This window comes from Tubulanus polymorphus, chromosome 1 (genome assembly GCF_964204645.1).
Source record: "Tubulanus polymorphus chromosome 1, tnTubPoly1.2, whole genome shotgun sequence".
Taxonomy (NCBI): domain Eukaryota; kingdom Metazoa; phylum Nemertea; class Palaeonemertea; order Tubulaniformes; family Tubulanidae; genus Tubulanus; species Tubulanus polymorphus.
In genome coordinates this window covers 25,654,809-25,675,421 of record NC_134025.1, presented here as the reverse complement: position 1 = coordinate 25,675,421, position 20,613 = coordinate 25,654,809, and the positions used below count along the sequence as shown (strand labels likewise).

The 20,613-nt window shown below is 36.3% G+C and overlaps 2 protein-coding genes across 4 annotated transcripts in view; one reads left to right on the top strand and one right to left on the bottom strand.

Annotated features, from left to right (window-relative positions):
* Window positions 1-8,317: 8,317 nt before the first annotated feature.
* The window catches only part of LOC141908495 (neurexin-3-like), a 40,952-nt gene continuing 28,656 nt past the window's right edge, over window positions 8,318-20,613 (top strand). Inside the window, exon 1 of the mRNA XM_074798584.1 lies at window positions 8,318-8,425. Coding sequence (XP_074654685.1) covers window positions 8,323-8,425 — 103 coding nt within the window. The 5' untranslated portion in view covers window positions 8,318-8,322. The remainder of the gene's footprint in view (window positions 8,426-20,613) is intronic.
* Window positions 12,756-20,607, bottom strand: LOC141908506 (uncharacterized). Of its 3 annotated transcripts, XM_074798594.1 has the most exons (16): window positions 20,463-20,607; window positions 18,125-18,293; window positions 17,873-18,025; window positions 17,674-17,777; window positions 17,330-17,551; window positions 16,444-16,555; window positions 16,266-16,355; window positions 16,095-16,181; window positions 15,924-16,010; window positions 15,753-15,839; window positions 15,582-15,668; window positions 15,404-15,502; window positions 15,164-15,327; window positions 14,961-15,080; window positions 14,197-14,283; window positions 12,756-14,048 (listed from the first exon to the last, which is right to left on the bottom strand). In XM_074798594.1, the coding sequence occupies exons 2-16, from the start codon at window positions 18,225-18,227 to the stop codon at window positions 13,734-13,736; spliced, it is 1,917 nt and encodes a 638-aa protein (XP_074654695.1). In that variant the 5' UTR covers window positions 18,228-18,293; window positions 20,463-20,607; the 3' UTR covers window positions 12,756-13,733. The 3 variants fall into 3 exon arrangements, with proteins under 3 accessions (XP_074654695.1, XP_074654704.1, XP_074654713.1); XM_074798603.1 differs by lacking the exon at window positions 20,463-20,607 and having other exon boundaries at window positions 15,404-15,487; window positions 18,125-20,452; XM_074798612.1 differs by lacking the exon at window positions 20,463-20,607 and having other exon boundaries at window positions 13,963-14,063; window positions 18,125-20,452.

Sequence of the window (20,613 nt, the reverse complement as noted above, 5' to 3'; positions counted from 1 at the left end):
CAAAGTTCGACTGATAATGATGTTTTTAACTATTCATATTAGTCTTTTTTTCGATTCAAAATGGTAGAAACGAGATGTGACGATGTCAACCAATTGACACGAGCAGATGCTACTCATGGAGCTGGTCTAGTAAAGATAAGCATCATGGTAACGACAAATTGGAATGGATTAAATGCGCGCATCTGTACTGTTGGGATTCCATTAATTGAACATGGTGTAATGAACTAACGTTGATTACTACGTGTATGTGTTGCTATGTTGAATCCTGAGTCACGTTCAAGTTTATTTAAGAACACCATAGTTGTTCCTTGGAGTAATCATTTCAAATGATTACTCCAAGGTTGTTCCATATGTGGAGAGCGTTAGCAGCTGTGACATTTATAGATAGAATTGTCTGGAGGTTAACTACTTATTCAAAACTTAGTTACATATAGATTTTTCTTATTAAGACAAGATTTTCAAGACTCCACGAGGACTTCAACTATAGCAACCATTAAGTCTTACCACTCGATACATAATCTATACATACTTTGTTTTCTATACATTCTCTTTGAAGTTCAACCTTCAGGGACTCGTTTTCTAGTTGTATATGTACGCTCATGTCGATGTAGCTGTTGCTCCTATGATGTACACTTCATCGTCGATTTCACGAAGCTTTGAAGAAAATAAGAAGTCTTGATCGCCCGGATTTCGTGACTGATTTGTATTCTAATAAAGCCCGCTTGTTGGTTGTATAACAGCAATTACCAGACAACCTGGTATTGTAAGGATCAGGCTGATGGTGTATTACTCAAGTAAAGCCTCATACACTGAATACTTATTGCCTAGTTTGCTCAAATAGGTCTACGAAAATTACCCAGCAAAATCCAAGACATCTTTCTTCAACTAAGTCTCAGATAATCATTATCAATTACGCTTGGATGAAAACCTCACCCAGCATGCCTCAAAAGTTTGGGTTTCTTTTTGGGAATTCAAATCGATACATTTATACAAGGATAGTTGCTTTTTATTTGCCCATCTTTCTCCGAGATCACAGAAAAAGTCAGTTGATGTTGAAAGATATCGATTAAAACAGTTTGACAAAATCAAACCTAAATCAATCAATCAAAATGAACGATTCTTTATTTCAAGATCAAACACAGTCTAACATATACGCGTGATATTCTAAAATTGAAAAATAACATTAGTGCGACAATACACATTCCAGTTGGCTTTATTGTAAGTGGTTTAATGCAGTCACAGAGTTATGCGGCGGATATTTGCTATTAAAAGTTAAAACTCCATTACGTTCTGAAGCAGTCTCCATGGTGTTTTGGTCTCATGAGTGCTAACTAACGTTCACCTTTTAATACAACAGGGCTAATATGCAGGAAATGTTTATTTTCAGCGATATTATTGCGTTATTGACATATCGACATTTACCACGTTCAACATCCCTGGAATATCAGGTATCTGAATCCTTGTCTGAAAAGGGTTCTTATATAGTGCTTACTACTGATCACCGAAAGCTGAAAGCTTTCGAAACCGTATTGGGTAATGCCATTTTCCGCTGTGTTAAAAAAAAACCAATGATTTGTACCATTGGTGGTGGTGAAAATGATTCTTACATATATGGTTAAACCCCTTCCTATTCATACATGCATAAGAAAAAAATTGCGGCCAATTTATTTTTTTGCCCTGAAACGAATACCCTTTCGTTCATCTACAAGTATTGATTGAAACGGATCGTTATATCTGCGCGCATCTTTCATAGAGCCTAACGATGATCTCTAGCCCTCGGTTGTCAATGCGTCGAGTCTCGATAAGAGAAAATCATACCCTAAAACTGTCTACGGAATTAGATTAGATATCAGTGGAGGAATGAATTGAAGTAGTGCACCGTGATTGCTGGTTGTGATCAGTTCAATCAGCGACTCTCTCTTGCTATAAGTGGCTTGTTGTGGCAGTTAATTTTGCACAGTTACAAGTGGTATTCGTTAATGATATAAAAGCGTTCGACGGATGCGCAGCGTTGAAAGTGTTGGTTAAAAAAATTTCAATTTCCTCATTCGCAATATTTTGAAAGACTAGGTCTGGAATATCGAAATAATTTGCAGGCGAAAAACTTTTCGAAATGATGAATTATCTTCACTTTAAAGCCATCAATTCACTTTGACAAATCGGCATCCATAAGACAACCAAAGGATCATATAGAATTAAATCTTCAAATAAAATGATTATTGATAAAACTGGATTTGTGTTTGCAAAGTATTTCACAAGCAACTGACAAGTTCATCGATCAAAAGTGCTGCGAAATCACAGCTAAAAATTTGCGATGTTCATTCGATGTTTATAATAAGCCGTGACTTCGATTGAAAATGTTCTACAAGATTGGCTGAGATTTATTTTAAAGCATTCTCGTGGGAATGTCCTCGTTGCTGCGTTCCTCTTTCGGCGATTTTAGGTTGACAGTTATGTTATGATCAATATAAATGTCTATTTTTCCCGATGATAGAACATTCAATTGGCAAAAACAAAGATGTAACAGTACTCAACAAAATACAAACAGTTGAAAATCTCTCAGTACTGATGCTTGCGTTTTTTTGTAAGCTGGTTGTTAGGAAGTCGTAAATAATAAAATTGATAATGTAGCATTAATTCCAATAGCAATCAAGTCTAGCCTTAGTTTCGTTTTATTATTCTTAGTCAGGTTATACTTGTAATAACCAGTCATAATTGACTGTGTCTAACGGATTTGCATGGTCGTGGTCTAGTATAAAATATTCATTGGCATGAATATTGTTCTCTCTTGGTCTAACGATTTCGATTCGATCCGATGATGGCGATGACGCGGTGACTTTATACTTCAATGGCTCGCTTTTTCATCTGGAGCACATGAACCAGCATTTTTTTCTGGTTTAACATGAAACACTGTGCGTCATCGCCATTTTTTATGTTCTCATCCTCTTATATCGTTACATTTTGCCTCGATACATAGGCGGTTATACGTGTATATTGTATAAAGAATGTAGTTTTGATTTAGAATCGTGCTTCTTGCCCTGTAGACTTCTTAAGGGGATCGGACAAAAATAGGAAACAAATGGTTATTGTAACTTAATATTAACAACCGTAGAAAATTGATTTGGTTTATGGAAATCCTTTTTTATTGATTTCTGAATAAGGTTTCAAATTCCTTCTGATGTTCAATACAGCTGAAAACAATTCGTATAGGGGATAGCGAGGAGGCACGTTCTGCCTGATACCAACAAGTGTGTTCTCTGCATGCATTCCTGCGGTGATAAATTTCCAAACCACGTTTCACAAAGTCATATCAATGGAAACATGATAACTATATTGATAGATTATTTGGAATCATAATAGAAATGCGGATCTATTCTTCAGTAGCTTTGTTGAACCCGTATTTTCGGTCGCGTGATAGAAGCCAGTAATTTCCTATGATGTGCCAGTCTGAGTGTTGGCCATTATGAGTTGCGGTTGATGTACGTTCATTGCGTAGTCGACTCAGTCATTCATATTTCTGCCAATCAAACGATGATGAACTACTACGAAAATGGCTTCACTTTTATACGCACATGACATATTCGCAGTGAAATAAACAGCCGCAAAATATTCGTTCGCTCGATAAAATTTTTAGAACACGACGGCATCATCCATTAGGAGGGAGTCTATTGATTCGCCGCTTCCCTAATGGAAGATGTTAGCAGGAGTATAGTTATAATCGTACTAAACGAACCGCGGTGTTCATTTAAAGAATGGAATTTAAAGCCATACTCAAATAATTTCGAAGCGCATAAATATGAACTATGACGCGTATAATGAATTCCTTTTTCATTTGTTTTGCTAACAAGTGAATATCATCTATTCCAGCTGCGCTTCTGATCGCGCTTCCTAGCAACAACTGCAGCTACTTTGGCAAGTTTAATTGCTGAGCCAATAAATCAATGCTCATTGATACTTGAGTTTCCTCAAGAGTCGTTTGTAAATAATTTTTCACTTGCAACGATTTTTGTAACCGTCGCCAATGTACACGTGGGTGATGACGCAACTTGTATATACTAACTTCGCTGTTGACAGCAGCAATCAGAAAGTTCGCATCAAAACCCGAGTCTTAGGCGCGTGCACTGAATTAGCTGTATTTGCGATGTCCCGGGGGTTGAGGTTCAATGATTTGAGATATTCAACTTTAATTCGTTCATGCAATGACGTTATTGACGAAAAATAAGAATCCAGTTCGTCATTTCGTTGAAATACCCCTGGCAATAGTTCAAACAAATCGATTCATTATCATTTTCCCGTAGTCGATGAAAATAAATCAAATCAAACAGTTGTTTGTGCCGTGGGATAAAAAGATGTCCTTGTAATGAATGATATCCGCGCTAATCCATGTTGCTCTGACCAGTTACTTATGTTATCGAGAAATTGTAATACGATTAGTTTGGTGGTGAATCAGTTAACTTGATATATAACTCAGTGAGAGTGTCTATATAGATCTTGTCGTGTACATGGATCTGTTGCAGTTATGTATGCATCCTTATCAACGACTGAAGCTTCACCCGAATCGATTGAATTGGAAGGACATTACATACTGTCCAACAGATTATCAATAAATTGTCTATTAAGACTCTCGGGCTTTCTTCAAGAGTAGGTGAAATGGAGAGACTTTGCGAGCGTTCGGGATCCAAACATTGCAGTTTTATAAATTCGTAGAATGTCTCCGACTTTTTCGTTCTCATTCACTATGCATCGCTTTTCAAGAGAATCATTCAGTTGGAATCACGTTTTAAGTCGACTTGTCGTCGAAACAAATTTCTGTCTTTTTATCACAGCGCATATATAGGTAATAGAATTAGCGAGCTTCTTAATCATATTAAAGCACATTTCACAGCATAAGAGCTTTACCTGTTTCGTACTAACTTCGGCGCGCTAATGTTATTAGCATATTCTGCAATCGGCTCATTGCATACAACCGACTGGAGACTGATCAATTCCTCAGAGGCAACAACACCGAACTCTCAACAACACATTATATCTACATATGTACTGTATGATATGGATCATGAAGACGCAGTAACCATTTCAAATCCATCAGTAGACGAGTGACCATATATGATTGGCTATTGAGATTGATGGTATTGCTGCCAGTTTCGTCAATTATTATTTTGAATGGTTGGTAGACACTTTTTTAAGCTTGATTGATACCTACAAGCGACGGCCAATGATAATGAACATAAAAAGAGTCACGATTTAAGTGTGTGCTTTACTCTTGTCATGATGAAGTGAATGTCTACTTCAGTAGTGATGAAGGAGGATGTCCATCCGAGTGAAATCCTACTTGTGTTGGGAATATTCTGATAGCCACGATCAGTTTTGATAAAAGCTTCCAGAAGCTGAATAGAGAAAATGCTGCTCGTCTTTCCCTATGTCGAACTTGAAACTTCATCAAAGCCGAGACTGATTTCAAATATTTCCTCCTCGACTTAAATCAAAGATCTTTCTTTGACACATCTCGTTGAAAAAACAATTACAGTTCGTTCCCCGCAGTCGGCTCAAGTGTTAAATCATCAATTCTACCCCCTGCCCTTTCGCATGACTCAATAAAATCATTCTTGATCTCTGACGAGCATTTCCCTTTTCTCGTTACAAAGAACGTATAGAGGCTTTTTTTCGTAATATTCTCCGTGGCAGAGCTATCTGTCTTGAAAGTTCATGATTCAAGTCATGGTTGGCTGACTTTGAAAGATCACCACCACATTTCGCTACTCTACCAAGAGTGGAGTGGCTTCTCAATATACTCCTCATTACTGGCTCTACTGAATTTCCGATGTCTTAGTTCGGTATATCCGACAGTAATGAGCAAATACCATATAGCCAATTTCAGCCTGGTATCAGAAATACGAGACCTAGAACAAATAGTCCGATAACTTTAATGCAACCACTTTTCCTCTCAAACAGATGGAGTTTTATTTCTATTTCACATCTGCTCTGATATTTATGACAATCAGATTCATACGAGTCTGATACACTACACCTATCTGCAGTGTGACGTCTGTAGCTTCCGCCTCCTCAGTCTTCTGCCATCAATTCCAGTCACTTTTTAATTCATGATCAGCTTCGCTATTAATCTCTTCAATATTAATCTGCGTTTTTAATGTAAAATTAATAACAAGCCTTGAAGCCTTTTAAGAAAATCCTCAGGCGGGTGCATGGCGTTTAGAACGACTTTCAATAAACCATTTTACAGTTGCTAGCCGCCATTTTGTTTAGGTATTTTGTTGTCCTGCATTGTTGGATAATTTCTTCTCTTTTCTCAAATCTATTTGTCATGTGTGTTTTATCACATTTCACCAGTCTATAGATGGATTTTGACAACTTTGGCAGCATACCAACCGCGTGAATCTCTAGTTTTCAGTTATGTACAATTCATTTTTAAAATTTGCAATATTGCGAAATGAAATCGATATAGAAAATACTGTGGCCGGTTTTTGCCACACGCTTACTCCTGTAATCAATTTTCCAAGATATTCAAACATTTCAAGAACTGAGCGCATAAATTTGCTGAACGTTGCAAGGACTTATTTCAGTCATTCTACATTGAAATTCTATAAACCAAAATGATTATATCAGTGTGGCAGTTACTTGTGGATTAAGTGGCGTTTTTTACTGGAGATGAATATTTCCTTGTCAGCCGTTGACATTTCGTGCTGCCATGGGATTAGAGGATATGAGTTTCAGTATCACATATCAGTATCTGAAAATAATGAGGATATGATAATTTTCATAGCTATTCAATTCATCCGTGTTGCGTTGTCGATGCTGTTAGTTAGACCTACCGTAGCAGTTACGGTCTCTTTTAAGTATCATTATTCAGGTGAAATCAATAAATAAATGATTTCATCCAACGCGTGCTTAATCTGTGGCAAATGGAATACGCAGGAGTTATTGGATTTCCAGCTACATACATGAACCGACGTAGACCCGTGTCAACCGCGAGCTCAATGGGCTTGCCCTTAAAATTTAATATCGTGGTCTCTACGGATTGCGGGTCATTTGCATTGTCGGGAACTGCGCAAAGGTGATATTTCGCCTGAAATGATTGCAATATATCTTATTTAATTTCAATGCTGGTTTCCTGAAGTAACGCTGCCATGATACTGATCGCTGCGGAACGAGAAGCAATTCGTGTGAAATAAAAACCCATTACTGCGATGTTGATGAGAGAAATAGGACGAGGTTTCAGCGAGACTTTTAGAAACCTGCCATTTGGTACTTCAATTTTTCACTAAAGACCATATGTTAACCAATCGACAAACAGTGAACATTGCCACTACAGTAGCGAATGGCGAACGGTTTTTTCTTATCAAGTATACAATTAAAAATGACGAAAGAATCCTAGAAAATGTTATACATGGTAACATTCAACATTGTTATTCCAGTTCGAACTTCTATTTGACCAGTAACAAGTTATAGACTCTCGCTTTATAAAGAGGAATTCTCAGTCACGTTCCGCAAACCAGACCAAATTGTTATTATGTATACAATTGGTTGAAAATGTATGCTTTTGCAATGGATCCATACTGAGATGTGAGGTTCTAAGGACTAACTTCCAGTTTCGCGTTTGAAATTTATTCAATATATAGAGTCGAAACGTTTTTGAATTGTGTGGATCAGATTTTTGCACACAACTATGGAGATATTTCAGGAATAGTTTATATCACTTGCAATTTGTTGATCTCATTATGGACGATGTTTTTCTTGCTGTAATGAAGTTTGTTTGACAATTGGATAAGTGTCCTGTGCTAGAAGCTGTATCATATGTTTAACTGTCAATTACAAAATTAGCGGACATTTACATGCAAACTATTTTCTAGTGAAACACGTATCTCATTAGTCTAGCCTGTGTGATTCCCTCTTGTCACTGCGCTGTGGAGTAGTTCAGTTGCAGCAGCGTGACTGGTTGGCAGCAACTACTAGGAGACGCGCAGTGTGCCTCGTCCTCCAACGAGTTCCAGATATTTTCGGCGTGGATTTATTATGGAAGCTATGGGAATCTATATTAAAGCCTATTAGGAAAATAGTATCAGATTTTCTCCGGAAATTTGCGCTGCGTTTATGAGATTATTAACAATTTACAAGACAAATATTTTGATTGATGGATAAGACAGTTTCCTGTCTGTATTGAGATAGATATTACGGCTACTAGTTGTTGTCTTTCTCCTAAAACGTTTCATTCAGAATTATGTATACATATACGTATGTGTATTATGGATAAGAACTTTACGCGTCAATTTGTAAATTTGTCGAATTAAACATTATTTCTTCGCGATGAAGATGAATTGCCAGTGGATTTTAGAGGTTAGCATAATTAGCTACCTAATTACAGGAGTACACGGTTGGATGAACACTTTAGATCCACATTACGATCCTGGTAAATATTTACTTTTTTCAATTTAAACCTACTTTACAAGATAGTTGTTCATTGAAACATTCAAGAAGTCGATTTGAAACGCATGTTTTTGTAATAACTTCGCGAAAAATGTCAATGAAGAGTAACAAAAAATACATAGATAAAAGGATTTTCTAGAAAATCATTCACGATAAAGTGAAGAAAAATGACAAATATTGAGCAAACTGTTCTTCATGAGAAAGAGTTTGTTAGCTAATTACGTATGATTTCGGAACAAAATTTGGCAAGGATAGCGTTGAGTACATGACGAAAGTGACTGATGAATTATCAGCGGCAAAATTAAAAAAGGAATTGATAGTTATAGCAATTATATTCCATTACATTCCGGGAAACTGTTATTGGCAACAACGTTTTAATTAACGCGTAAGAAAGCTCTCTGTATGTTGTAGAAATGCTTTGAAGCTTAAAAATAATTGATTCGATTGGAAATTCACAATAAATGAACATACGACGTATTCTTACATCACCTGTTTCTCTATGGCAAATCATTCACTTGTACTCTTAATGTCAAAAGCTAATTTAATTAATAGGAATATAGTGTGTTAGATCGCTGAAGTCCAACATCACAACATTTTATGAACTCGTTTATTCTCGGATATGTATTTTTGTTGTTAGTGTAGGCGGTTTTTTAACGAAATATACGTTTCCTCGTGGTATATTCAACACGAAGAAATAACTCAAATTTGTTTTTAAGCTCTTTGTTGAAATTGAGCTCGTATGAATTATATATGTCACACTTTGATGGAATTTCAATAAATGCAACCTTTATACAAGCAATTAGCGCACTCCTAGTTTCAAATATTCGGTTCAATGATTTTACATCGTTTTGTGTAGTTTTTAGCTAGTTATTAGTTCATGCAGTTTTGAAATATGAATCTATCTTTTATTGCGCGGTAGGTTAGGTTTAAGAATTGTTCTAGTTTTTAGAGAACTTGTTATACGTTGCGTAATCAATCCAGTCTGGTGGGAATGAAATATTCGAGATGCACTCCCAGAAGTGAAGGACTTAGCTAATGATCACTGAAGCTGTCTCAGACCTTCTTGAATGTGACACCTGCTAGACTAAAGGTGCTTCAAGAAAACCGTAGATCTAGAAAAAGATGGCTGCCTCGTGAACCCCTTTATAACATCATCAAACTACCAACTCATAAAAGTTACATATTTGGAAAAATAAGATACTTAAGTAGCTCATGGATAATGACTTTACAACTATGCTTAGTTACAACTGAAGCGATCCTTCTGTAAGCAGTAATGTTACTGGAATAACATGTCTTTTTTAAAGTTTCCTTCTTAGTAATAAATACTTCACCCTCGGGTTAGTATTTGTATTAGTTATGAAAAGTGAAAGGAATTGATTTTCCAATGCAAAATGATATGACGATAATGATGGATTTATTTATATTCGTTGTTGGCTTATGTATGTCTGGTTGTCTGGTTAGCAGAACATGCAATGTGTATTTCCACTTGAATATACTTGATGCGATATTTATCTGTACTTTCAAATGAAATTGGTGAGCAAATATAATCCTGAGCATAAAACTATCAAGTGCTGATGTATAAACTATGCAAACATTTATGCATTAGTAGTTTGCATTAAAAGTATTGTGATTAACCATAATATCTGTCATATATCTACGTTGTCTTCTAATCGAATAAGTATTTAATTAAGGGACGTGTGTTGACTGACAATTTTGATATAAAGCGGTTGGATTCTGTATAATGTATCCAGCGCAGTCGACAGCCATATTTGTATGTATTTATATTATATACTCAGTAAACATGAGATTGCAGGTTTAGGAAAACAACGTTAAATTCAACACTGTCAAAAACCGGTGATGATGAGAACGTGGTATGCATGCCGTTTCTATTAGAAACGTAACTTGTCTATATTCTGGCACCGATCTGCAATGAATATCGTAGTTTGTTTTAGAATAGGCTTCAGGCTTTGTCTGTGTATTGTCACTTGTTTGATTGTGATGAATGATTGAAAGTGAAATAAATTCCAGTGATGGCTTTTTATTTGGGTTTATCGCGATAACTGCTGTCCATTGTGCGCAAAATAGAAGAGGACATCTACGCAAATACTATGTGCTTGGGATTTTATCGTTCATGATATTTCTGCAAACAAGAATGTATAATGTTATGATAAGCCGTCTGTATTAGTACTGTAGTACTGTAGTACTGCAGTACAGTGCTATGGCTATTGAAAATTGAAATTGAATGGCTGATGATTCGAAAAAGCCAATCATAAAGTTAAGTTGACAGCAATTCGGTTGTTATGTAGCCACACCTGAACCATTCGTCTGTGAGTTACGTGTGTAATTAAACCTGAACTCCCCTTTGTGAGTTAACTTGGTGGTAATTGATTGTGAGCAACATGAAATATGCATCATGGTTAGATGTATAAGGATTCGAAAGCTGCTTATAGAGCATGCTGCAACACATTTGAATGTTTTGTCACCATTCCGCAAGTCCATATTGATTACTGCTTCGGTGGTATAATACCTGACTTTTTGATGTGTAAGTTATAACTTATTCATGTAATTTACAAACATACTTGGCCGATATAGATTCCTTCGTAATTGAATATTTAAGCAGGGCTTGCCCAAACGTAACATTAAAATCAACCATCGCGTCGGGTAGCTGAGAAAATAGTGAAACCAGACCTGAGCTGTTAATGGGACTCGGGACTTACTAATCAGACCACCGGGTATTCTCAAGGAGTTCTTTGCAATGTTATGGACGGGAATATTGCTCCTTTGATGGCGTTAGAAGAGGTGCTACTTTTATAGGTCTCTAATATGTACTGCAAGTTCAAGGTTGTGTTCTTGCAGGAAAAGTGTAATTGATCAGTTCTATGATTACTAAGTCCCCCAAGACCTTTCCATTCAATCAGTCACGTCTTGTAGCTTTTCATCCTTTCCTCTATTGATGAAATTCACCACACGGATTTTTCCTACCAGTAATTAAACATGGCGGCCAACTTATTGGCAACAACAGTGTTTGCCGACTCGTTGGAATCTAGTTTTACTGGATCTTTGAGTTGTTATTTATGCATCACAGATATATTTTTTCTTACCGCGAGTGGTTGTTTTGTTTGCTGTAAGAAAAAAGCATCTTCATCTGTGTATTTGTACATTTTTCTCTCTGAATAGCGAGTGTCGACCTTATCGGGCGAATTGGGAGACGAGAGGCATTGTGTTTGTTTGAACGACAGAAAATCTGTCAGTTCTAAGATATTGTAAGTCAATTTTTCCAAAGACTTCAGCCGCACAAAGAGTGTGAAATTCATGGTTTATTTTCAACTAGTCAAGAGTAATGAAAATATTGATAAGGAACGTTGAAGTTTTTAATGTACTGAAGAGAGAATCTTTCAACAGAAGAAGTGCTGTTGGTAATTAGTCAGTAGATCTTATACATTTCCAATGAAAGCTTGTCATAAACTACTAAATCACAAGGTGTCTATGGAATATGACACGTATCCTGTTTATTCGCAGAATACTGAATTATTGATGAGGTTTACTTTAAACCGATAGAAAAAATGGGCCATCCTCTTTATCGCTCCTCTTTAAAACGGTTTTACCGCTCGCATTAGCATTTAACACGTTCTGATGGCTTCAAACGATAAACCCGAAAATCTAGCCGCCATTTGATTTCCGTAACTTGATTTATCGGTTATAATTGGCAGCGACGCATCCTTGCGACCATCCACATCCGGGAGTGAAATGTGACGTGGTTGCCAACTGCTGAAAAGTCAATTGGCGATCGATGTCTGGATGTAAGTTCTTACACACTCTGTCGCCGGAAGACGAACGCGTTACAAATCTAACGACCAAGGGATCGGTTGTAAATGAAACGTAATAGCGATTTGTCACATGATGATATATCATTGAAGTACTTGTTGATGATGATAATCGCGCCGAACGAGTACACACCGGGCGTGTTTCGCGTCGGGATACATTTTTTCCTCGTATTTACTCAACTCGTTGTACGAGTACACTGTAAAAACTAAGAACGTATCTTGAACACTACTTAGAACATTTTCAGTTGAGTAGAGTTTTGGAACACTTAAATCATGGAACACTTGTGGGAACATTACGAGAACTCCTTTTGGGAACATACTCTTAGAACTCTGGAACACCAGTGGGAACACTGCAAGAACACCTTTTGGGAACACACTTGTAGAACTCCGGAACACCTGAGGGAACATTGCAAAACTCAACACATTCCCGGCAGAAAAACCAAAAAGATGAGATTAATCTTGAAATCCAAAATTTTATTATTTTGAATTAAAATTGTCAAAAAGGAAGTATCAAAATTCTTAACCAATGTATTTGGCCACAATAAGCGTAAATCAAATACATACACGCTCTTTTTAAGAGAATGCTGCCTTTTAATAGCTGCATTAGCACATGTCATTCACATGGTAAAATATATATCTGACTATCTCAGTCAGCATCACTAAAAAACATAATAAAATGTATCTGGTTTCTTTGTGCACAAACTCCATTGAATCAAAATCCTTAACCAATGTATTTGGCCACAATAAGCGTAAATCAAATACATACACGCTCTTTTTAAGAGAATGCTGCCTTTTAATAGCTGCATTAGTACATGTCATTCACATGGTAAAATATATATCTGACCATCTCAGTCTGCATCACTAAAAAACATAATATAATATATCTGAACAGTTCAGCCTTAAGCGTGAAATAAAAACACAATCAAAGAAGAGCATATATAGTTCAAGCAAATTCAAAATTCTGCCGATTTTCCAGGTTTATTTCTTTTCTGAATGCGCATTTTCTAGTTCATCTAAATGATAATATCTTCACTCATCCAAGCCAAAGTGGCTAACTTTTCAATCATTGATTCATATCTTTGAGAAAAATCACTTAGAAAATCCCTTACATATCCCCTGAAATGAAATTCCTAACAGTTACCGCCTATACAGAAATGTAGTTTTATAGCATACAGTTTTAGTGAAAAATTATTATTGAAGATGAAATTTGACCCTGAAATTAAAGATCGCCTAAGTGGAGCAAATGTTGTGGCCTTTTAAAGTGAGTAGGGTCAGGATGAATGAATTAATGAATGCCTCGTAGAATCACACTGACCCTTCTCACTTTAAAAGGCCACAAAATCTGCTCCACCAAACTGATCTTTTAAATCTCACTGTCAGATTTCAATTCTAATATTGTATTTTTACTCAAACTACTCATTAGTTTACCAAGGCTGGATTTTCCAGGAATTCAACTACATGTATTATTTAACTACATGTAAAATGGCTGAATAATTTGGCCGTTCTATTGCCTTTACGACAATTTTCTTGAAATAGAACTGCCTGAAAGAATGATAGGGACTCCTTGAAAGGTCTCGGATAGTTCAGGTCAAAAATGTAGTACAATACCAGTGTTGCCAGTAATGCTAACTTGATTCCGGATAGATCTTTGTAGGTGGTACAATCGATAAGCACTGTTCCGATAGAAAGAAAATATTGCGCATACGATACCCCATCACCAACCACAACAATACTTGGGAATGCTGAATTTTCTGAATTGCTGGTCTTTCCAAAGTCCACTTCCTAAAAATACCAATACTGTAACCATAAAAACATTGTATGAGATTTTGACTATCCTTAAATTCAAGTCAGAGAAATGTTTTAAATACCAGAAATATTTTAAGTACCAGATATTTTCATAATTAGCTCAAGCTTAGGCAAATGAACTTACGTCAACAACGGAAATTATACAACGTGAATAATTGTAGCTTGTTTCCTTGTGTACAAACTCAATCAAAGCAATCTGATGCTGATCCTCCTAGAATGATAAATACGTAGGTTTAGAATACATATACTGTATAGGCGCGTTTAGACGACATTATTAAGATGGGTCTAAATTAGGACAGAACTAAATCTGTGTGTGTGCCGTGGAGAGAAACTGGTACTAGGAGCCGGTCTAAATCGTACTCTGCAATATCAATTCAATTGTATCGTCAGCAATTACTTATCAAGCCTATTAATATAGTTTTAAGATTTCATATAATTTCTTTACTACCTAAAATTAATGTGTACGCTAACGGATTATTATTTATCTTAAAATCTCAGCGTATGTTGATAGTTGAATAGATATCCCTATAAATTGTTCTGGAAAATACCTAGAATCTATTATAGGTTGATGTGTCCAGATATATGGTACACTGCGTCAAAATTGTTCAAATAAAAAACTGCCAGGGAATCATAAATCTATGATCATTTACATAAATTTTGGGGTAAAATACTCATGGCGACATCCTGTGGGCCCAGTGCGGACCGATTTAGACCGGTCTAACTAGTTGTCGTGTGAACGCAGCTATATAGATTTAGCCATGTGTTGAAACATGGACAAAATGTTGAAGCTTACAGATGAAAATAGCAGGATTACATTATCCAAGCAGAACTCTTCAAAGTGTACTTCGTAATTTAAAAAATCAACATCAATCGGGCTAGGCGACTTACGCTAATATCTCCATTCATCATAGCCAAAGTGGCTAACTTTTCTAACATTGATTCATATCTCTGAGAAAAATTATGTAGAAAGTCCCTTGCATATCCCATCAAATGAAATTCCTCGAAAATCTAAAAATATCCAAAACAAACTTTACAACCAAATAAATCTTATTTGATGTGGAAATTTCAAAATCAAAGATATTTGCACTCACATAATCTAAATGTTGAAAAAATTTATACTTTTGCATGAAGAAAAGTATATCGCCTGAATTTCTTATTTCCTGTCGACGCTGCGCTAGTGTGGCCTTCATCAGTTTGAATATCTTTGGTCGGTCCAACAATCGCTTTTCTCCTAACATAGCAAGGTCAGCTTGGTCTAAGAGATTAAAGAAAAGAGGCATCTGAACTCAATTCACATTAATACATTTCATATACTTTGGAATCATTCTTACCACTATTTGAGACTTCAGAAGGACTCAGGTCTTCAGCTAAAACACCAACGGGCGACGGAGACTCCTGACTCAAAGCACCGCAAACTAAAAGAGACTCGTCTGTTTTAATATCATACCATAATCTGAATAGAATTTCGTCAATCATATATACAACTAAACCATTATTTCAGATAACTACCCGACGCTTTAACAGCTTCGCAAGAACTCCAGTCTTCGTTTAAAAAACCAACAGGTGACGGAGACTTCTGACTCAAACCACGGCAAGCTAAAAGAGACTCATCTAATTAGATGCGGTAATTGGATTGGAATTTTATCAGGAACAACAACGAACTATTCATTTTATAACTACCTGATGCTTTAACAGCTTCGCAAGAACTCCAGCCTTCGTTTAAAAAACCAACAGGTGACGGAGACTCCCGACTCAAACCACAACGACCTAAAAGAGACACATCTAATTAGATGCGGTAATTTGATTGGAATTTTATCAGGAACAACAACGAACTATTCATTTTATAAATACCTGACGATTTAAGAGCTTCGCAAGAACTCCAGTCTTCGTTTAAAAAAACAATAGGTGACCGAGACTCCCGACTCAAACCACAACGACCTAAAAGAGACTCATCTAATTAGATGCGGTAATTTGATTGGAATTTTATCAGGAACAACAACGAACTATTCATTTTATAACTACCTGATGCTTTAACAGCTTCGCAAGAACTCCAGCCTTCGTTTAAAAAACCAACAGGTGACGGAGACTCCCGACTCAAACCACAACGACCTAAAAGAGACTCATCTAATTAGATGCGGTAATTTGATTGGAATTTTATCAGGAACAACAACGAACTATTCATTTTATAAATACCTGACGCTTTAACAGCTGTGAAAGAACTCCGGTCTTCGTCTAAACCACCAACAGGCGACGACGGAGACTCCCGACTCAAACCACGGCAAGCTAAAACAGATTCATCTGTTTTAATATCATACCATATTTCATTAATAATACATACATGTACGACTAAACTATTATTTCATAAAATTACCTGAAACCTTAACTGCCTTCCTGTAACTACTGCTAGCTGACGTATTATCTCTCTTCTTTCTGTAGTGCCGAATGTGTCTCACTTTCATACTTAACGATTTCTTAAAAGCCACCTTAATCAAACAAAATCTAAGCACAATAGGACAGGTGCTAAGAAGACCTAGTTTGGTCATATGATAGACCCTTCTATTTCACATTCTCATATGAAATATGAAAGATCTACATGGAATATTATATCAGGTAATATCAAAATTGTGCATTTTCAGAAACCAAGATGGTCACCAGGCGGCCATATTGGATGATATGATGACCTTGTTTGGTCATATGATAGACCATTTCATTTCACATTTCAGAAACCAAGATGGCCGCCAATCAGCCATCTTGGATCCAATTAATACAAATATAAAACTCCTCCGAGATGTTTTGGTCATACACAATATATGTGAATTTAAAGCCGATTGGCCAAAAACTGTGGTCTGTAGAGCGTTCACAAGAAATATGACACACGCACGCCAGACCACACTAAGACCCAGGGCCGGTTGCATAGTCACGGCTTAGACTTAAGACCAACTAAGTTCTATAGCCAATCTAACAACCTAAGATCACTTCTAAAATTTAAGACAACTTTTGGACTTAAATCAAAACTGTGCAACCAACCACAGGGACTAACCGAATGGCCTTCGGCCAAGTGGGCTAAAAATTATAACATATATACCGGTATTTAGTCTTTTTCCTTAAAAACATTTCAGGATTTTGCTTCGATGAATCCAACTTGAGATATGAACTATCACTTTTCATTGAAATTCCAAGTTTTAGATTAATATGCAAATAGTTAAAGGTTATAATATAATATAATGTAATTATAATATCATATAATGATTACTTACCCAAGGCTTTGTAACTTTACCAGCTGAGATTCTGGCCAAATTGGGATATCTTTTTATGAGTTCTTGGCATGCCTCTGTATATTGTCTTGATGTCGAGATTCCCTCGGGTCTCTTGAGTAAACCGTATGCCATTTGAGTCACACATTCATCCCAAACGGCGGCAGCAGCTGATGCAGAGGCTGATAGCTTATCCACCACATCAGCGCTTAGTTTTGGTAATTCCTTTAAATATTGGATTTTACAGGCTTGCTACATGACCAATTCTAAATTTGAGGGTTATTCGAGGGATTTGAGGGGCTGTAGGAACCCTGTTATAATTGATAGTATATAAAAGATATACTCACAATTGATGCCGATTCCTCCGAATCAATGAAATCAGACCTTTCTGAGCTGATGTCAGTATCAGTTGACGAAGATAAATCAGGTTGAAGAGTACTCTTATGGACGTCTAATAAAAGTTATAATTGAATTATAATTAGTTAAAACAACTACGATAATTTGATGATTCACCATTTCTAAGAATATATACGCCTATATACTCACCATAATTGATCAGAGTTTCACCAGACTTTAATATGAGGAGAGTCGTATCAGTTTGTGAAATCACCTCAAACACCTCTTCGTCGAAGATCTCAGTTCCATCGCTGGTGTACACTGACGGTGGATCATCTTCACTTGAAGATAACCATTTCGTAGCTAAACAACCAAAAATATTGTTATACAAGATTAAATAAACCAGTATATTTACATGAACTTGAACTTGAACTACATAATACCAAATATCGACTTACATACCTTTATCTTTTAACATTTTTAGTGATGACGCGATCAAGAAAACTTTGTTTCCTGCTGAATTTATGCACCGATGAAGTGTGGTTTTGTTGTCGACCGAACACATATTTTAATAAAGCTGACACTGTCAGTGTGAGATTGAAAACCTTGCTTTTTCAAACGGACAGTTTACCTAAGCAATAAGAAATATTTCCACAAAAATTCTAGCATTAAAGGAGTAGTCAGATAGTTGGATATACATGGAACCTCGTTATAACATCAGATATAACGATTTATCGGTTATTACAAACTGTTCAAAATGGGATAATTTGACCTCCTATAATTTTTCATACTGGATTCAAAATATATCAGTTATAATGAACATATTTTCTGGTCTCATGAAGTAACGAGGTTCCACTGTAGTTTCTGACAGACACACCACATCCAGTGACCTAGCCTTCTATAAAATCTATAAAAACAACAGCAGTTTACAACATTACGAGAGGACTATAGCAAAGTAAAACATATCTCTTATAACCAAAGCATTTTTGGGGCAGTACCCAAGGGAATTGGAGATCCTGAACAGACAAGATCTTATTTCTACTACAAGAGTGATCCTCTCGAAGCTCATAAGCATTGAGAGTGTAATCATACCTCTCGACTAAAAACCTATCAAGTAGCAAGTATTTCTCTTCCTGAACAACTACAATCTTAGTAATCTTACAAAATACGGGATATTCATCTTCATCGAATTCTAAAAGGAGAATGTTGTCAGGCATGTAAATATGACCATGTACGACGATCTTTGGGCTTATCATCAAAGGACCTATCTGCAATCTATGTGTTTCACGTACTAAATATGTCATTATATCATTGAAATGGTCTTCGTCTTCATGCATTATGTGCCCAAATTTTATGTCATCTTCGTCATTTAAGAAACACATGGATCTTTGCCCATCCGTCCCGAGTTGCTGAAGACAAAGCCACTGCTGGTGCTTTGTCGCAATAACTAGAGCAATATTCTTAAAATTGTTCCATTTCATCTTTTTGAAAAAACCATGTTTCCCTTCGAAGCGCATACACCAATGTGTGCGCAGAGGACCATATTTTCGCATCTGATCCCCCAAATGTACCATATAGTGCAATTTGGGCGTATAGCTCTCATCGGGATAAATCTCTACGAATTTTCTGTTGTGTACTGCAACCAATATATCTATAAATGCAATAGTTTCATCAGATATAATAGGGGATAAACTCAGAATAGTTATCTTTTGAAGACGTATCCAGTTACTCCAATACTCATCTCTATCATCTAGTATGTTCATAGCGTTCAAAATGAATGGCAAATGATACATTAATATCCGCATAGATTCAGACGTTTGATTTAGTTTTCCATTACCAAAAAGAGTTTTTCTATCTATGGGTTGAGGTCTATCTTTCATTTCAAGTTCAGAATAGCTGTAATTTGCTATGCAGTTGTTTAGAACACTAACATTCATGTTTTTATCAGATACCATATGTCGAAGACATAATTTGGTCTCATAATTGCAAATTCCTTCCAGTAGTACATGCATGACATCCATAGGAAAACACTTCGTTATCTGGAAATCATTGATACCTTGCAACACAGAATCATTATTTATCCCATACTCACTACTCATTAGAAGCCTATCAGCCCTACTAAGTTCTTTCAGGTAATTACACCTCTCTCTATGTTCAACTTCTTCTCGCATCATGCAGTCAGAGGGACAGAATATAGCATTCATGTCATTCTTATGAATATCACAAAGTCTGCAAGGCTTGCTGGCTCCACCAACCCCTTCTTTAAAGCCAGCAATTTCATTTGCTGCAGGCGTATCTCCAGTGAATGCCAATAAAGTCCCATTAGTACGATATATGCCGGAGGGTAAGATGAATGTGTACCCATCATAGAGAGTGTTTAGATCATCAACAAAATTTTTAAGAAGCTTTTGAAGCCTGTCCCTGTGACCAACAATATACTTTCTCAGTGTAACAGCTACAAGATGAATTACTGGCAATTTTGATCGTAATTCAGGTGGAATGTTGCATACAACTACATAGAATATGATTATTTTATGCAATTTGGCATGAGTTCCAATCGGATTGGCTAGCTCGAAATCATCACAGTATGCAAGAAGGCAAAGTGCATTCGGGTTTTTTTTGAACAGAGGATGGTTTTTGAAATAAGTACCATCGCACATGTCTCGCATGTATTGATCTTCACTAGCATGACTTATATTGGCACAATTCTTTACTTGAGGTATACTCAAAATTGATTTAAGAGTTTCTAATAATGGTATAAAATAGCCAAGAGCAGGGACTTTCTTGAAAATATATCTACCTTTAACCTTGACCTTTTTGAAATAATGACCTAACACTATTTCCACAGGTTCAACCAAAGAGAAATTATCTCTAAAGAACTTGTTCTGCATATAAGTACTTTGAAGCCCAGCAAATACATCCTGTTTTTCAGCAAAGTAATGAGTAATCAA

Coding starts and splice junctions, on each gene's coding strand:
- LOC141908506 (XM_074798594.1), bottom strand. CDS start 18,227: ATGTGTTCGGTCGACAACAAAACCACACTTCATCGGTGCATAAATTCA. Junction 16,356..16,443: donor GAAGGCAGTTAAGGTTTCAG/GTAATTTTATGA, acceptor AATCTGTTTTAG/CTTGCCGTGGTTTGAGTCGG. Junction 15,669..15,752: donor CGAAGCTGTTAAAGCATCAG/GTAGTTATAAAA, acceptor AGTCTCTTTTAG/CTTGCCGTGGTTTGAGTCAG.